The sequence below is a fragment of the Doryrhamphus excisus genome, linkage group LG3, assembly GCF_037039965.1.
Source record: "Doryrhamphus excisus strain RoL-2023G ecotype Guam linkage group LG3, RoL_Dexc_Guam_v1.1, whole genome shotgun sequence".
Lineage (NCBI taxonomy): Eukaryota > Metazoa > Chordata > Actinopteri > Syngnathiformes > Syngnathidae > Doryrhamphus > Doryrhamphus excisus.
Window position 1 is genome coordinate 10,903,732 of NC_136359.1, and position 14,975 is coordinate 10,918,706.

Genomic DNA, 14,975 nt, shown 5'->3' on the forward strand with positions numbered 1-14,975 from the left:
ATACTTTAAAATATTGAAAAATAACACTTAATTGATCAATAGTTTTGAAAAAACAAAAACAAACATACAGTCAGTCCCCGCCACATTGCAGGTCGAATTTCGCTGCTTCACTCTAAAGTAAATCTTGCTGTTTTGTGGTTGACTTGAGCCATCCATCCATCCATCCATTTTCCTCCGCTTATCCGGGTCCGGGTCGCGGGGGCAGCCGTCTTAGAAGGGAAGCCCAGACTTCCCGGTCCCCGGCCACCTCCTCCAGCTCCACCGGGAGGACACCAAGACGTTCCCAGGCCAGCTGTGAGACATAGTCCCTCCAGCGTGTCCTAGGTCTGCCCCGGGGCCTTTTCCCGGCTGGGCATGCCCGGAACACCTCACCAGAGAGGCGTCCGGGAGGCATCCGGACTAGATGCCCGAGCCACCTCAACTGACTCCTCTCGATATGAAGGAGAAGCGGCTCTACTCTGAGCCCCTCCCGGATGGCTGAGCTCCTCACCCTATCTCTTAGGGTGAGTCCAGCTACCCTACGGAGGAAACTCATTTCAGCCGCCTGTATCCGCGATCTCATTCTTTCGGTCATGACCCAAAGCTCATGACCATAGGTGAGGGTGGGAACATAGATCGACCGGTAAATTGAGAGCTTTGCCCTCTGGCTCAGCTCTCTTTTCACCACGACGGTCCGGTACAGCGACCGCATTACTGCCGAGGCTGCACCGATCCGTCTGTCAACCTCACGCTCCCACTTTCCCTCACTCGTGAACAAGACCCAGAGATACTTAAACTCCTCCACCTGGGGCAGGACCTCATTCCCAACCAGGAGGGAGCACTCCACCCTTTTCCGACTGAGAACCATGGCCTCTGATTTGGAGGTACTGAGTCTCATCCCAGACGCTTCACACTCAGATGCAAACCGTCCCAGTAAACGCTGAAGGTCGCAGCCTGAAGAAGCCATAAGAACCACATCATCTGCAAATAGCAGAGATGAGATTCTAAGGCCCCCGAACTGGACTCCCTCAACACCTTGGCTGCACCTAGAAATTCTGTCCATGAAAATTGTGAACAGAATTGGTGACAAAGGGCAGCCTTGGCGGAGGCCAACGTTTACCGGAAACAGGCTTGACTTCCTACTGGCAATGCGAACCAGACTCCTACCCCGTTTGTACAAGGACCGGATAGCACGTAGTAACGCGCCACCAATCCCGTACTCCCGGAGCACCCCCCAAAGGACGCCACGAGGGACACGGTCGAATGCCTTTTCCAGGTCCACAAAGCACATGTAGACTGGTTGGGCAAACTCCCATGCACCCTCAAGCACCCTCGTGAGGGTGTAGAGCTGGTCCAGTGTTCCACGACCAGGACAAAAACCTCATTGGACCTCCTGTATCAGAGGTTCGGCCAACGGTCGTACCCTTCTCTCCAGCACCCTGGAATAGACTTTCCCAGGGAGGCTGAGGAGTGTGATCCCCCTGTAGTTGGAACACACCCTCCGGTCACCCTTCTTGAAAAGGGGGACCACCACCCCGGTCTGCCAATCCAAAGGTACTGTTCCCGACTTCCATGCAATGTTGAAGAGACGTGTCAGCCAAGACAGTCCCTCAACATCCAGAGCCTTGAGGAATTCTGGGCGGAACTCGTCCACCCCCGGAGCTTTGCCACTGAGGAGCGTCTTAACGACCCCAGATACCTCAGCCACAGTGATGGCACTGTCCACGTATGTGTCCTCAGACTCTACTTCCTCTATGGAAGGTATGTCAGTGGGATTGAGAAGGGCCTCAAAGTATTCCTTCCACCGTCCGACTACATCCCCAGTCGAGGCCAGCAGGCCCCCGTCTCCACTGTAAACAGTGTGGACTGGGCACTGCTTCCCTTTTCTGAGGCGCCGGATGGTTTGCCAGAACCTCTTCGAGGCCGACCGAAAGTCGTGCTCCATGGCCTCACCGAATTCCACCCACGCGTTCCACGAGTTTTTGCCTCGACAACCGCCGAAGCCGCAAACCGTTTGGCCTGACGGTACCTGTCAGCTGCTTCCGGAGTCCCACAAGCCATCAAGGCTCGATAGGACTCCTTCTTCAGCTTGACAGCAGCCCTGACCTCTGGTGTCCACCATCGGGTTCGGGGCCTGCCGCCGCGACTGGCACTGACCGCCTTGCGGCCGCAGCTTCGATCAGCTGCTCAGCAATGGAGGCACGGAATATGGCCCATTCGGACTCAATATCCCGGTCCTCCCCCGGGATGCAGGTGAAGCTCTGCCGGAGGTGAGAGTTGAAGACTCGACGAACGGGAGACTCTGCCAGACGTTCCCAGCACACCCTCACTACTCGTTTGGGTCTACCAGGTCTGTCCAGCATCCTCCCCCGCCATCTAATCCAACTCACCACCAGGTGGTGATCAGTTGACAGCTCAGCCCCTCTCTTCACCCGTGTGTCCAGAACATGCGGACGCAGGTCTGATGATACGACTACAAAGTCGATCATAGACCTGCGGCCTAGGGTGTCCTGGTGCCAAGTGCACTCATGGACATCCCTATGTTCGAACATGGTGTTAGTTATGGACAAACTGTGGTTCGCACAGAAGTCCAATAACATCACACCGCACGGGTTCAGATCAGGGAGGCCGTTCCTCCCAGTCACGCCCCTCCAGGTCACACTGTCATTGCACACATGGGCGTTGAAGTCTCCCAGTAGAACGACGGAGTCACCAGCTGGGGTGCTCTCCAGCACCTCTCTGATGGACTCCAAGAAGGCCGGGTACTCCGAACTGCCATTTGGTGCGTACGCACAAATGACCCTTTCCCCAGCCCGAAGGTGTAGGAAAATGACCCTCTCGTTCACCGGGGCTGACTCCAACACAGAGGCACCATTAATAAGCCCACACCAGCTCGCCGCCTCTCCCCTGCAGCAACTCCAGAGTAGAACAAGGTCCAGCCCCTCTCGAGGAGTTTGGTTCCGGAACCCAAACTGTGGGTCGAGGTGAGTCCGACTATGTCTAGTCGGAATGTCTCAACCTCTCGCTCAAGTTCAGGTTCCTTCCCCACCAGCGAAGTGACATTCCATGTCCCAAGAACCAGATTTGGCCGCCGAAGACCAGGTCGCCTACGCACCCGCCCTTGACCGCCACCCAACACACATTGCACCGGACCCTTATGCTTGCCCCCGTAGGTGGTGGGTCTACGAGGGGGACTTGAGCCAATTAGTAAAATAAATACTTGCATAAGAAAATTTTTGTTTTGCCCAAATTACAGGGGACCTATTATGCTTTTTTCACTCTTCTGGCCTATAACTGTACTTAGAATGTTGTATTCTCGTGTTAAACAATGCCAAAGTTTCAGATAATGATGTTTGTGCATTTGGAAGTGAGCCCTAAAAGAACTTAAGGATGGCTCAAAACGCTTGGTTTGAAAAGGCGTGGTAAAACCATTCCTTTGTGACATCACAGAGGTGTGGACTTCCTTATATCCTTCATAGTTAGGAAACACTTGTGACCAATCACAGCGGAATGGGCATGCCTGAAGGCGGGCTGTGGGTGGAATAATAAAACAGACCATTTTGGCAGGAAGCACAAATCAAAGGAAATACAGCTGGAATAATTATTGTGTGTAGCTACTCTATAGGAGTCTACAACTGAATACAAAGGGTTGAAAAATTAGCATAATAGGTCTGGACCTACTATTTAAGCGTGACAAAGGAGAGATTACTGTAATTGTTGATTTTTTTTTTTTTTATGTTGACTCCAATACTAGTATTGCCACAGACACAAACAACCATATTTTCTTTGTTTCTTCCGTAGGTACAGAGGCTGGCTAGTGCAGAGGCTATGCTGCCTGCTGTGTGTTAGCGGCCGCAAGGTTGATCCAAGTCCTGTTAACAGCAGGCAGGAGAGGGTCTGTCAGAGCAACAGGTACCAGACATGACAGAGATGGAGGAGGAGAAGAGAGTAAATAAATGATAGGGAAACAAACAGAAAATGTAATGGGATCCTGCTGTTCTGGCCAGAGAGGAAAAACAAAAGGAGAACAGATAAGACACACAAAGAATCAAAGAAAGGAAGTGACTCACCCAGAGAGTGAATGGATTTGGTAACATGGGACTGTCATTATATTTCCCTGTATCTTCACTTTGTATCTGTCAATATAATTGAGTTGAACATTTTTCTAACCCCCTTCACTCAAGGTTAATGTTGTCCAATAGGGAATGTTTTAGGATGAAAGGGATCTTTTGCTTGTCTAACTCTGCGCTCGCTGTGTTGCAGGGTGAGGGAGGCTCTCACAGCAGACCCTAAAGCGCCTGAGGGGGGTGACAGCCAAGGGCGGCTCCATCCGCTCTCATCATTCCACCCCATGATTAATACCTGCATATCCCCGAGCCTTTTGCGGTGGGTTTTTAATTGTGTGGCTATTATGATTTTCCGGCTCATTCAATTAGACCAGTTTAAACCAACATTGCATGTAGGCATATTGCCATATTATAATATTACATATTATAAGGTTGATTAAGCAGCTCACGTCACACTCTATGGCAAACACTGTTATAAAATATACTAGTCTTAAAATAGAAGAACATATAATACCAAGCAATTTTTAAGATTGCACTGCATTATTTGCCAGCGCAGGACTTCTCTCCCTGTCTGTCCATTATTGCCTTTCATGCGTCATCCCACTCTCCTCCTCATTACCCATTAATTTAAATTTTTATCTTCTTTCTTCTGTGTGTCTGCATCCCCATCACTCTGTGCTTGTGACTAGATGTGTGGGCTGGCTGATGATAAAGATGTTTACGTCGGTGTTCGGCAGTATTCAAGTGAACCTCAACCATTTTGTGGCTTTGCACAGAGCCACTGAAGAGGTACAGTACACACATGCACACGATCTCCTAACTTTATTTTCAGATCATCAAATAGGAATACCATGCCTAGCTTCATGCCATGACTGTTTCAACTCGCTCTGTCACTCTTATGATGTGAAATTAATTAATTAATACATAATCGTATGAGGTTTGCGTTAGTCATAGTTTTACTTCAAGGTGGTCCTTGATTGGAAATTTTGCCAGCCATCTCAGTGTGTGTCTTTTATTTATTTACAAATTTCTCTCACTTGTCTTGTTACATGTAATTGGTTTCATGATTGTTTTTCTTTAAACCACGGCATCAACACAATTCTAATTACATGGTTGGCTAAATACACTCAGCAAAAATAGAACCGCAACACTTTTGTTTTTGTTCATGAGCTAAACTCAAAAGATCTAAAACTTTTTCTGTGTACACAAAACGTCTGTTTCTCTCAAAAATGTGTTCCGTTTTAGTGAGTACTACTCCTTTGCTGAGCTAATCTATCCTCATAGGTGTGGCATATCAAGAGGCTGATTAGACAGCATTATTGTTGTGGATGCTTGCCTCAGGCTGGCCACAATAAAAGACCACTCCAAAATTTCCTGTTTTACACATGTCACAATTCCACAAATATCGAGGAAGTGTGTAGTGGACATGCTGACTGCAGGAATGTCCCACTAGATATGAGAGAGTCATGAACGAGTAGTTCAAAACACATACTCGCATACTCGATTTTTCTACCCCTATCTAAGTTACAAATGGAAACCAGGAAATATGTCATTAATTGTGCAATTGTTCCTCTAACTACATTTCTATGAATGTGTTAGCCCTGTAGAAAAAGCAACATATATGTCGTCCTTGCCTCAAATCAATTTTCCTTTCCCTTTCCAACCCCAGCTGCGACACTGCTTGAGTTTCCCTGACAAACAGGTGCTCAACTCATGGGTAGTCCACAAAGATTTGAGGTTAACTAACTCATCGGTGCTCACTGAGTATTTACAACTCAGTTGTGAACTTGTATGTTTGAGTTCCTGCGCATGTGCTTTGTGACGGGTGACTTGAGCGACTCGAGTACCCGATTCACTTATACGAGTGACTCACAGGAACTCAAGTCAGTGAAATGATTCAAGTTTCTCATCACCAATTCCCACCGGAGAATTGTCCATGAATTGAATGTTCATTTTTCTACCATAAGCCATCACCAAAGGCATTTCAGAGAATTTGGCGGTACAGCCAACCGGCCTCACAACAACACTTCACACATAGCCATACCAACCAGAACCTCCACATCCAGCATTCTGACCTCCAAGATTAGAACAGCCACCCAGCTGCTGCAACATAATTTCTGCACAGTGGCAGGAACCGTCTCAGGGAAGCTCATCTGCATACTCATCATCCTCATCGGGGTCTCGACCTGACTGCAGTTCCCCCTACATAACGGACTTGAGTGGGCAAAGTGTTCCCATTCAATGGCATCTGACACTTTGGAGAGGTGTTCTCTTCCCGGATCAATCCCAGTTTTTACTGTACAGGGCACATGGCAGATTGTGTGCCTCATGTTGCAAGGAGATCTGTACACAATTCCTGGGTGCTGAAATCATCCCAATACTTGCCAGCATACTCACCGTACATGTCACCCATTGAGCATGTCAGGAATGCGATGGATTGGCATATACAACAAATTATTCCACTTCCTTTCTAATCCAGCATCATAGAGTAATGGACCGACATTGCACGGGTCACATACAACAACATGATCAACTCCATGCAAATTAGATTTGTTGCACTGCACTTTTCTGACCACCACCACCTCCAATACAGTAAAACTTTACATTTTGGAGTGGCCTTTTATTGTGGCCATGGTGTATGATGTGTGTCTGATCACCATCTTGATATGTAACACGAGTGAATATTTGGAGGAAATACGCCTTTGGTAAACTTAAAAAAATGTTTTAGGTCTTTGAGTTCAGCTTGTGAAAGATGTGAGATGTGTTTTTGTTCAGTGTAAATAACGCAAAACAGCATAATAGCCTAAATCATTTGGAAAACAATGATGTGAAACCGGTAGTTATTGTACCGTAAGTGAGGTAATTATAGCCAACGCATTTATTTACACAAAGGGGACAGGGTTGTTAATGGGAAGCAGGCAATAACTGGAAAGAAGCTGTTATTTCCTGAATTTGAAAACTCATTACATTCCGTATAACAACTTAATTGTTTAACTTTACTAATGATTCAGAAAGCATGAGTAGCACGACCAACCTTTTAAAGCTCAGCCAGAAGGAGGTAAACCTGATGGATGCTGTCCACTCTTGTGGACTAAATACAAAACTACATGAGGAAGTTGCCTACAGCCACAGCTGTTAATGCCATTTAACAGCTCTAATCAGTAACCCCTGCAGGTATTTGCTGTGTAGCTTCGTCTGAGAGGTTAATTGGCATTCATCTGCGGTATGTCATTAGTAACTAATGTAAAGTAGTGGTTGAGGATGTCTTGACAGTCATCTGGCATTAATTTGTTTCTTTTAGGATAAGGCTCTCCATTAAATTCCTAATGTTGTCATCCCACTAATGCATCGATAAGAGGAAAAATGAAAATGCAGTTTTAGACTCCCAATGAAAGGAATTAGCAAAACACACTTAGGAGCAGACACAGAACGAGCTGTCAGACAAAAGTACAAACAGCAAATGAAGTGAACTGAGATTTTGGCTCAATTCAATAGAGACATGTAGGCTGCCTCATCAGTATGCCTTGAGCCGCTCCAGTTAGTGCTGCCTCTCCTTTTAACAAAAAAGTAGGTTTTAATGTGCAAGATAGTAAGTATATATATGTGTGTGTGTGTGTGTGTGTGCGTGTGTGTGCCTAGATAAGCAGAGTATAATAAACTGAGTAATAAGTCATTATAAAATTAGGTTATTGTAATGGGTCTAAAAACACTTCCCAATTCTCTGCCTGCTTGTTTTCATTGCTTTTCATTATCATAGTCAGAAAAGATGTTTTATGTCTCTGCTTATAATCAAATGTGTGATAATGGTATCTTCATTTTCTACATTGCTACTAAATAGATTCTGTTCAGCGGGACTCGAAAATATCTCACAGTTGTCGCAATATATTATAGTTATACATTCTTCTACTAAACCATGGAGATGCATAGTTGTAACATATGTATAGACACTGAAAGAGGATAATTTTGCCGAAATGTAGTCCTTCCGCACCTAATTCTGACAATACTACACCTTGTTGAACTAAATAACCTTTGATGATAATTTCCCATGAAGAATCTGTATTATGTGAAGCTGCTTGTGTTCTGCAATGCAGGGATCACGGCTTGTCTACACGTACGTGCGTCAAAGCATGGTGGACAGCGCTGTCCTCGCTCTGGTTCTCTTCTGCAACGACCTGAGAGTCCCCTACACAATTTGTCCAGTCCAAATCAACAACTCCTTCCTAAGGTATGACGTTGATTTAACAGGGATGCAGATTTTTTCTTTTGTGCATTTTTTTTTAAATAATTTGAAATATCCGACTCGCCGCAAGTCCTTGAATGCATTAACACCACGTTCTGATTGGATGAAGGGAAGGGGCAGTGGGGCCAGTGTGTGCAAAGAGAGACGAAAAAGCCGTCTTGTAAGCTATTCATAACCATGAATACGTCCCTTACAAGAAAAAATCTTGTCAAAAAATAGTGTAATTCTGAATGGACATATTCCTTTTCCTTCACTGCCAGTGACACTGGCTTACCTATGTGTTTGGGAAATTATTAAACAATGTAACGCTGAAAGATATTTTCAAAAAAATGGAAGCCATTCACACTTGGAGAATGCTGGAACATCAGAAAATGAGATCAATGCCTCTCTCTGCAAAGACTGACTTTTGTTTCCATGCCAGTACCGATTAGTGCTGCCAGGAATTGCTGTGCCATAGCGGAAGTTACAAAAGGGATGTAGCCCATAGCTGACCACAATCAATAACCAGTGCCAAGTATTACAGCATTACTTAATCGATTAATCGGTTATGATGCCCATCCCTAATCTTGATTGCTTATCATGTCTGGTGATGTCGTGTGTGTGAAATGACTAAAAAGGTTAATGTTCATGTTAATCCTTTAGATCGATCCTACAGAAAGTTGGTGTGATCCTCTTGCCACCATTTGCAGCAACAGAGCAGGATGCTGAAATGGACAGTATATACTCACCTGTCATGACCTCTGTAAGTGTGACTTGTTGTTTTTTTTTTTTTTTTTTTTTTTTTTTTTTTCTCCCCAGTGATGAGCTTCTCCCCTAATTTGTCTCATTTTCTGCATGGTCGTCTTCTACTTATATTCTCTTTCCTCTGAGTCACCGCTTTGGCCGCACAATCTATTCCGGCCTGACAACTGGAGCGGTTCCTTATTAGCTGCGTGTCTTGATACATACAAACCGCCTGTTCATAAGTGAATGGAAATGAAGGTCTCGGTCATGAATCAGCGTAGTATAATGCTAATGCCTTTTGCTGGTGAAAAGTGTCTTCATACTTGTGATGTTGTAAAATTGCTGGTTCAGCACAGATACCTGGCCATGTAATTTATCTTAGTGTGCAGTTGTTCTTTTCATCCCTACACAGTCAGCTCCTCAATCAGAATGAAAGCCATCGTTTAAATGTATTCACGATTCATAATTAGTTTCTTCCCCATCATCGCTCACTACTTGCGTCCCCTCCATGTTGTTTTTTTAACATTTTCTTTCTATTTTTGTGTCTAGTACAAAACCCTTCATGCTTTGTATCAGTTTATCTGAGGATTAGTTTCATTTGGAGGTGTAACTAGCTTTATTAAGAACAATATATTGCGATACAACTTCATAAAAGCACTTTCTCTGTCATCAATCCACAAAGCTACAACCTGAGTGAAACGTACTTTTCAGGTTTCTTTATGAGAGATGCCACAACCATTTTGTTTTTCTCTTTATACATACATATTGGATTGTTTATTGGTTTTATTTCAGTGTTAATAGACCTTATATTGACTGCACTCCAGTTTAGCAGCTGCTCTAACGAAATGTAATATTCATTTCCTGTGCATCACTCCCATAGTGCCTTTTATGTCTACTTTACTTATCCAATTTGCTGTCTACATTTTGACTTCTTGTCCCTCAGCTGCCCCAAACACAGTTTCCTGTCCTCCTCCGAAGGCCTTGACCTGTCGTTTGGCTAATGTATGCTTTAAAAATGCATGGCAGGCATTTCATGCTAATTGCTCCCAACTGTGAGGACCTTCAAGACCTTCACCTGTGCCATCGTTCTCTCTGCCTTTCTCTCCTTCCATCTTCAGCTAGTACGTGAGCTACTACACGAGGGCCAACCATTAAGTGTTGGTGTGTCTGCAGAGTCTGGTCAAGGGGGGCAATGGCTGGCTCGCATCAGGCAGCTCATCAAAGACGGATCTGTCCCTGATGTCACTCTGGTCTCTGTAGGCATCTCCTATGACCGTGTGCCAGAGACACACACGCAGGTAAATGGCTGTAAACACACATCACACTCTCTCAACCATCCCAGAAGGCCATTTTATAAAAGCTGTCTCTAAATGTAATGTTAGTTTGGAGGCTACATTTAAAATGTTGGCAATGGAAGCGCAGACAACTTTGAGAGTGTTGGCTTTTGGCAGTCGTTTGTTGGGGTGAGGATTTCATGTTATTTTGAAACATGATGCTGATGCTTTTCCTGAAGCTTTTGCCCTCTGTTATCTGAGAGTAGGCGTAACTTTCGGCTAATTGCCATAAAACGGTTCACACCTCATCATTCAGGGTGCACATCATACTGTACACGCAGTCCCCCTAGATACACTCCCTATGTGTGACTGTTTTTCCATCATCATACACTCTGCTCATTAGCGGCACCACATAATGTGCCTCCTAATGGCGGCATCTCACGATATCATTGCCACGATTCTGTGTCATGCACTTGAAATATGAAGTGTGTCTCCTGCACAGGTTGGCTGGCTGTTGCGGTGGCTGTTGTCGCTTTTTTGGAGGAAACCAGAAGGAATTGTTCGGATCCATTTGGCCCAACCGTTTTCTCTCAAGGTGCACACAGCTTCAAGAGCGTATCGTCTAGTCCAGGGGTCAGCAACCTGCGGCTCCAGAGCCGCATGTGGCTCTTCAGCCTCTTTATTGTGGCTCCCTTTGCGATTCTTGAATATTTTTAACACCCGAGTGGGGAAAATGCACGTCTTTTGTAATGAGTTTTAAAAAATCCAACTTTGTCTGAGACCATGAATGCATCCTGAGTGAGTTCTGACTGCTATCCAGTTCAGTACATGAAGAAAAACAAGTAATACTTACCTACAAATCTAAAAAATAAATTCGAGATAATTTAAAAACAGCGGCATGGGAACTTGTTTTTACGTTTACAGTAGTTTACACATACATTTATGTAAGTTTATCTCCAAAACTAGCAAGAGTACTCCAATTCGTCTTTTCTTATCTGAACTACTTTGATACCCCCAAATTCCCTCCAATGTTGTTTTAAACATACTATATGTTTTGCGGCTCCAGGCTATTTTTCTTCAGTGGGCATTGGGTAAAATGGCTCTTTTCATAGTAAAGGTTGCCGACCCCTGGTCTAGTCGAATGCTCATGATTCTCTGCAGCAGTGGTTTCCATCTTCTGTGGGTTTTGACCCCTAAAATGAAGAGCTGTCTACATTTTCTCCCTCATAAGGATATGAGTTATGAACTGTTTAATCACCAAAGTTATGGTCGAGACTTGACAAAATCACATAAAGTATCATATGAAGCGGATGGCGACTGAGAAGATAAGAGATTTTGAGATTAGTGTCTCCCTTATTGTACTTGTACAGGGTATGGTACACAACCAGCAAGTGCAAACACAGGAATATTTACACCAAGTGCAAATGTGGGAATATTTACAGGTAGAAATGAAGGTGTTATGCATGTAAATAATTGTTGGATATGTCAGGCTCAGATATTTGTACAGCTGGTTACAGGCATTTAACAGACCAGTATGGAATTCTATCACGGTTTCACAATATAAATTCAGCTCTACAGTGAGCCATTTAGAAATAACTTTATTTAAAAGAGAAAGCAGTCATTTTAAACACTATATTAGAACAGGATGAAAGTGGAATATATTAAATAAATAAATAAAAAAATAAGAGAAGCACTTTGGGAGCGCAGACCTCCACCAAACGAGAAGCTAGTTGAGAAGGGACAGCACAAGGGGGGTGGAATCCAATTAAGACACAATAAAGTATATACAAAGTCAATTCAATAAAAAAGTAATAAAGTAACAAAATGCAGTTGTCGACTGACTACAGCGACACGTCCGTACCGGCACCGCTAACACGCATACATACGCCTGTAGTTTCAGCACATCGAAGCCAAGTTCCGACTATGAGGAATAACACTGTATGTGACAAAGTATTTGCACGTAGAGGCCACCCTGGACCTCCACTTTCCCTCAAATTGCAACGGTATGACAAAAATTTTGGTGGTTTTGAAATTACGAGTTGTTCTTACCATGAGATACAGTACCTTGACACAGGTAAACAGCCCAAGTCTACTTTGTTATAAATACAATGCCAGTGAGTGAAGGACAGAAAGGACTGGTCTCTGCCCTAAGCTTGTGGCCATAGATGAGATGGAGCATAGCTTGATAAGTAAATTGAGAGCTTTGCTTTCTGGCTCAGCTCTCTCTCTCTCTCACTACGACGTTTCGGTAGAGCAACTGCATTATAACAGCAGACGCTGCGCCGATCCGCCTGTCCACCATAGGCAAGACCTAACTCGCAACACGGATGGTGCATGCAGATTCTGATCCCAGAAGCTACTGGGAAGCACATTCAGCTGCAAACCGCCAAACACTGAAGGTCACAGCCTAATCAGGACTCTATCATGCGCGAATAACAGAGAAGAGAGCTTAACACTTCCATTAAGTAGACCCTCAGTGGCTTGACTTTGCTTCGAAACTCTGTCCATACAAATAATTAATAGAACCGGTGACAAAGAACAGCCTTGGTTCATTGCAAACAAGCTCGACTTATTGCCTGCTCCTGTTGTAGAAGGACAGAATTGCATGTGATAACCTGCCACCACACCCGTACATCCGGAACACCCCACAAAGGACACCTGAGAGTGAGTCTAATGCCTTTTCCAAGTCCTTAAAGAATGTGGGCAGGCTGAGCAAACTCCTGTGCATCCTCCACTTCACTTGCAAGGCTGGTCCAATTTTCCTTGATCAGGTGGAAAACCACATTGCACATCCTGTAGCCTAGGTTTGACTACTGATTAGGGGTGCATGATAATTATTGGCCTGATAAGTAATTTGATTACATAAGCAAATGAAGAGCTCCTTTTTCTGTGACATGCTGCAAACGGCCTGTTGTAAGCTCCGTTGAGTTCACTTGTAAACAAACATTGCGTCGATTGTGTGGGACTTCTCACTGTTTTATAGGAAGACATTTTGCAAGTGCTCTGAGAGCTCTACCAACATTTCGTGACGAGGGAATAAAAGCTTCAACACGTAAAAATCTCAGCATCTCTACGAAGCCCATGGCTTGTTTCTCTCGCCACATCGTTTGAGAAGTGCTAAAAGCTTTGCTAGAGACAACACGAGAGCTAACGGGATCTGTGATTTCATCATACAAAAGGACTATTTTGTAATGAGTCGTCATGTCATGATTATTGGTAAGGACAAATCTAAAGGTACAGTTTGTCAAATCCAACTTCGTTTCAGTCGTTCTTACCTCAGGGTGTGAACAAACAACAGTTAATCAATTTTGTTTTTAAAAGGTCATCAGTTATTGGTATCGGTCTTTAGAAGCAGGCTTGAAAAAGAAATATTGCGCGTCCTTACTAATGATCGCGTTCTTTTCTACAGCACTCTGGAATAGACCTTCCTAGGGAGGTTGAGGAGTGTCATTGCCCATGTAGTTTGAATACACCCTCCAGTCACCATTACTATAAAGAGGTACCACGATCCCAACGTGTCAACCAAGATGGTACCCCAACATCCAGAGCCATACTTCAGGGTGAAACTCGTGCACTGAGGAGTTTTATGACTACCTTCGACACATGTGATGGACATGTCCACGTTGGTATCCTCAGACTCTGCTTCCTCTACGGAAGGCATGTCAGTGGGATTGAGAAGGGCTTTGAAGTATTCCTACAGTATTATATGCCCAGTTTAAGTCAGCAGGCCTCCGTGGGTGGACCGGGCACTGCTTTCCCTTTCTGAGGTGTTGGAATTTTAGTCAGAAGCTCCTCCCATACCAAAGTGCCCGTTGGCCTGCGGGTACCTGTCAGCTGCTTCAGGTATCCCATAAGCCATTCCTGTTTGACGGTTTCCTTAAGTTCTGGTGTCCACAATTGGGTTTCTGGGTGCATTACGCACAAACAGCAGTCAAGACCCTTTTTCCAACCTGAAGGCGTAGAGAAGTGAACCTCTCATCCACCGGGGATTACGTAAACACGAGTTTATTAATAAGCCCACACCAGCTCGCCACCTCTCCTCTGCCACAACTTTAAAGTAGAACAAGGTCCAGCACCTCTTGATATGTTTGCTTCCAGAGCCTGAACTCTCAAATGCTGGTGTGGTGCATGTAAATATCTGTTGGATGTATCAGTATAACCCTAACCCTAAGTATGAGAAGTGCATAAAATCAATACGAAATATCTTCTGTATATACAGTCTATCAACCATAGTGCATCTATTGGTTGATCAATGATTTCACTTTTATTTCATTTTGCATTTAGAAAAAACGTATCAAGGTGAAGCACTCGACAAATATCTCACGTTGATGAGATATTGTAACGTGTAGGTAAATGTATCTACCTCGGCCATGTGATGTATTTGAATGACACTAATATAAGAGTTTCTATTTTTAATAAATCACTGTTTTAGCACATAATTCACCATAATATAGATTAACAGCTTTATGACTCTGAGGATGTATTTTGATAGATTCTCTGTGTGTACGTGTGTGTTTAATAGGAGATGTGTGAATCAGGGAGGTGCAGCGTAGTTGAATGGCGCCCTCTACAGGACCTGCTGCTGCCTGTTATTCTTACCAGCAGGTAAGGCAGGCCACACATATACGTATAAGCAATAGTCAATTTGAGGTTTGTATTGTCAGCTGACCATGATATTTGTGCTTGACTCTT

At 44.4% G+C, this 14,975-nt stretch overlaps 1 protein-coding gene across 3 annotated transcripts in view; it reads left to right on the plus strand.

Moving 5' to 3' along the window:
* The window catches only part of gpat2 (glycerol-3-phosphate acyltransferase 2, mitochondrial), an 86,771-nt gene that overhangs the window by 52,325 nt on the left and 19,471 nt on the right, over positions 1-14,975 (plus strand). For all 3 annotated transcript variants that reach the window (XM_058070388.2, XM_078789636.1, XM_078789637.1), the window contains exons 6-13: positions 3,781-3,891; positions 4,243-4,365; positions 4,736-4,835; positions 8,138-8,271; positions 8,929-9,028; positions 10,128-10,307; positions 10,786-10,878; positions 14,806-14,888. In XM_058070388.2, coding sequence (XP_057926371.2) covers positions 3,781-3,891; positions 4,243-4,365; positions 4,736-4,835; positions 8,138-8,271; positions 8,929-9,028; positions 10,128-10,307; positions 10,786-10,878; positions 14,806-14,888 — 924 coding nt within the window. The remainder of the gene's footprint in view (positions 1-3,780; positions 3,892-4,242; positions 4,366-4,735; positions 4,836-8,137; positions 8,272-8,928; positions 9,029-10,127; positions 10,308-10,785; positions 10,879-14,805; positions 14,889-14,975) is intronic.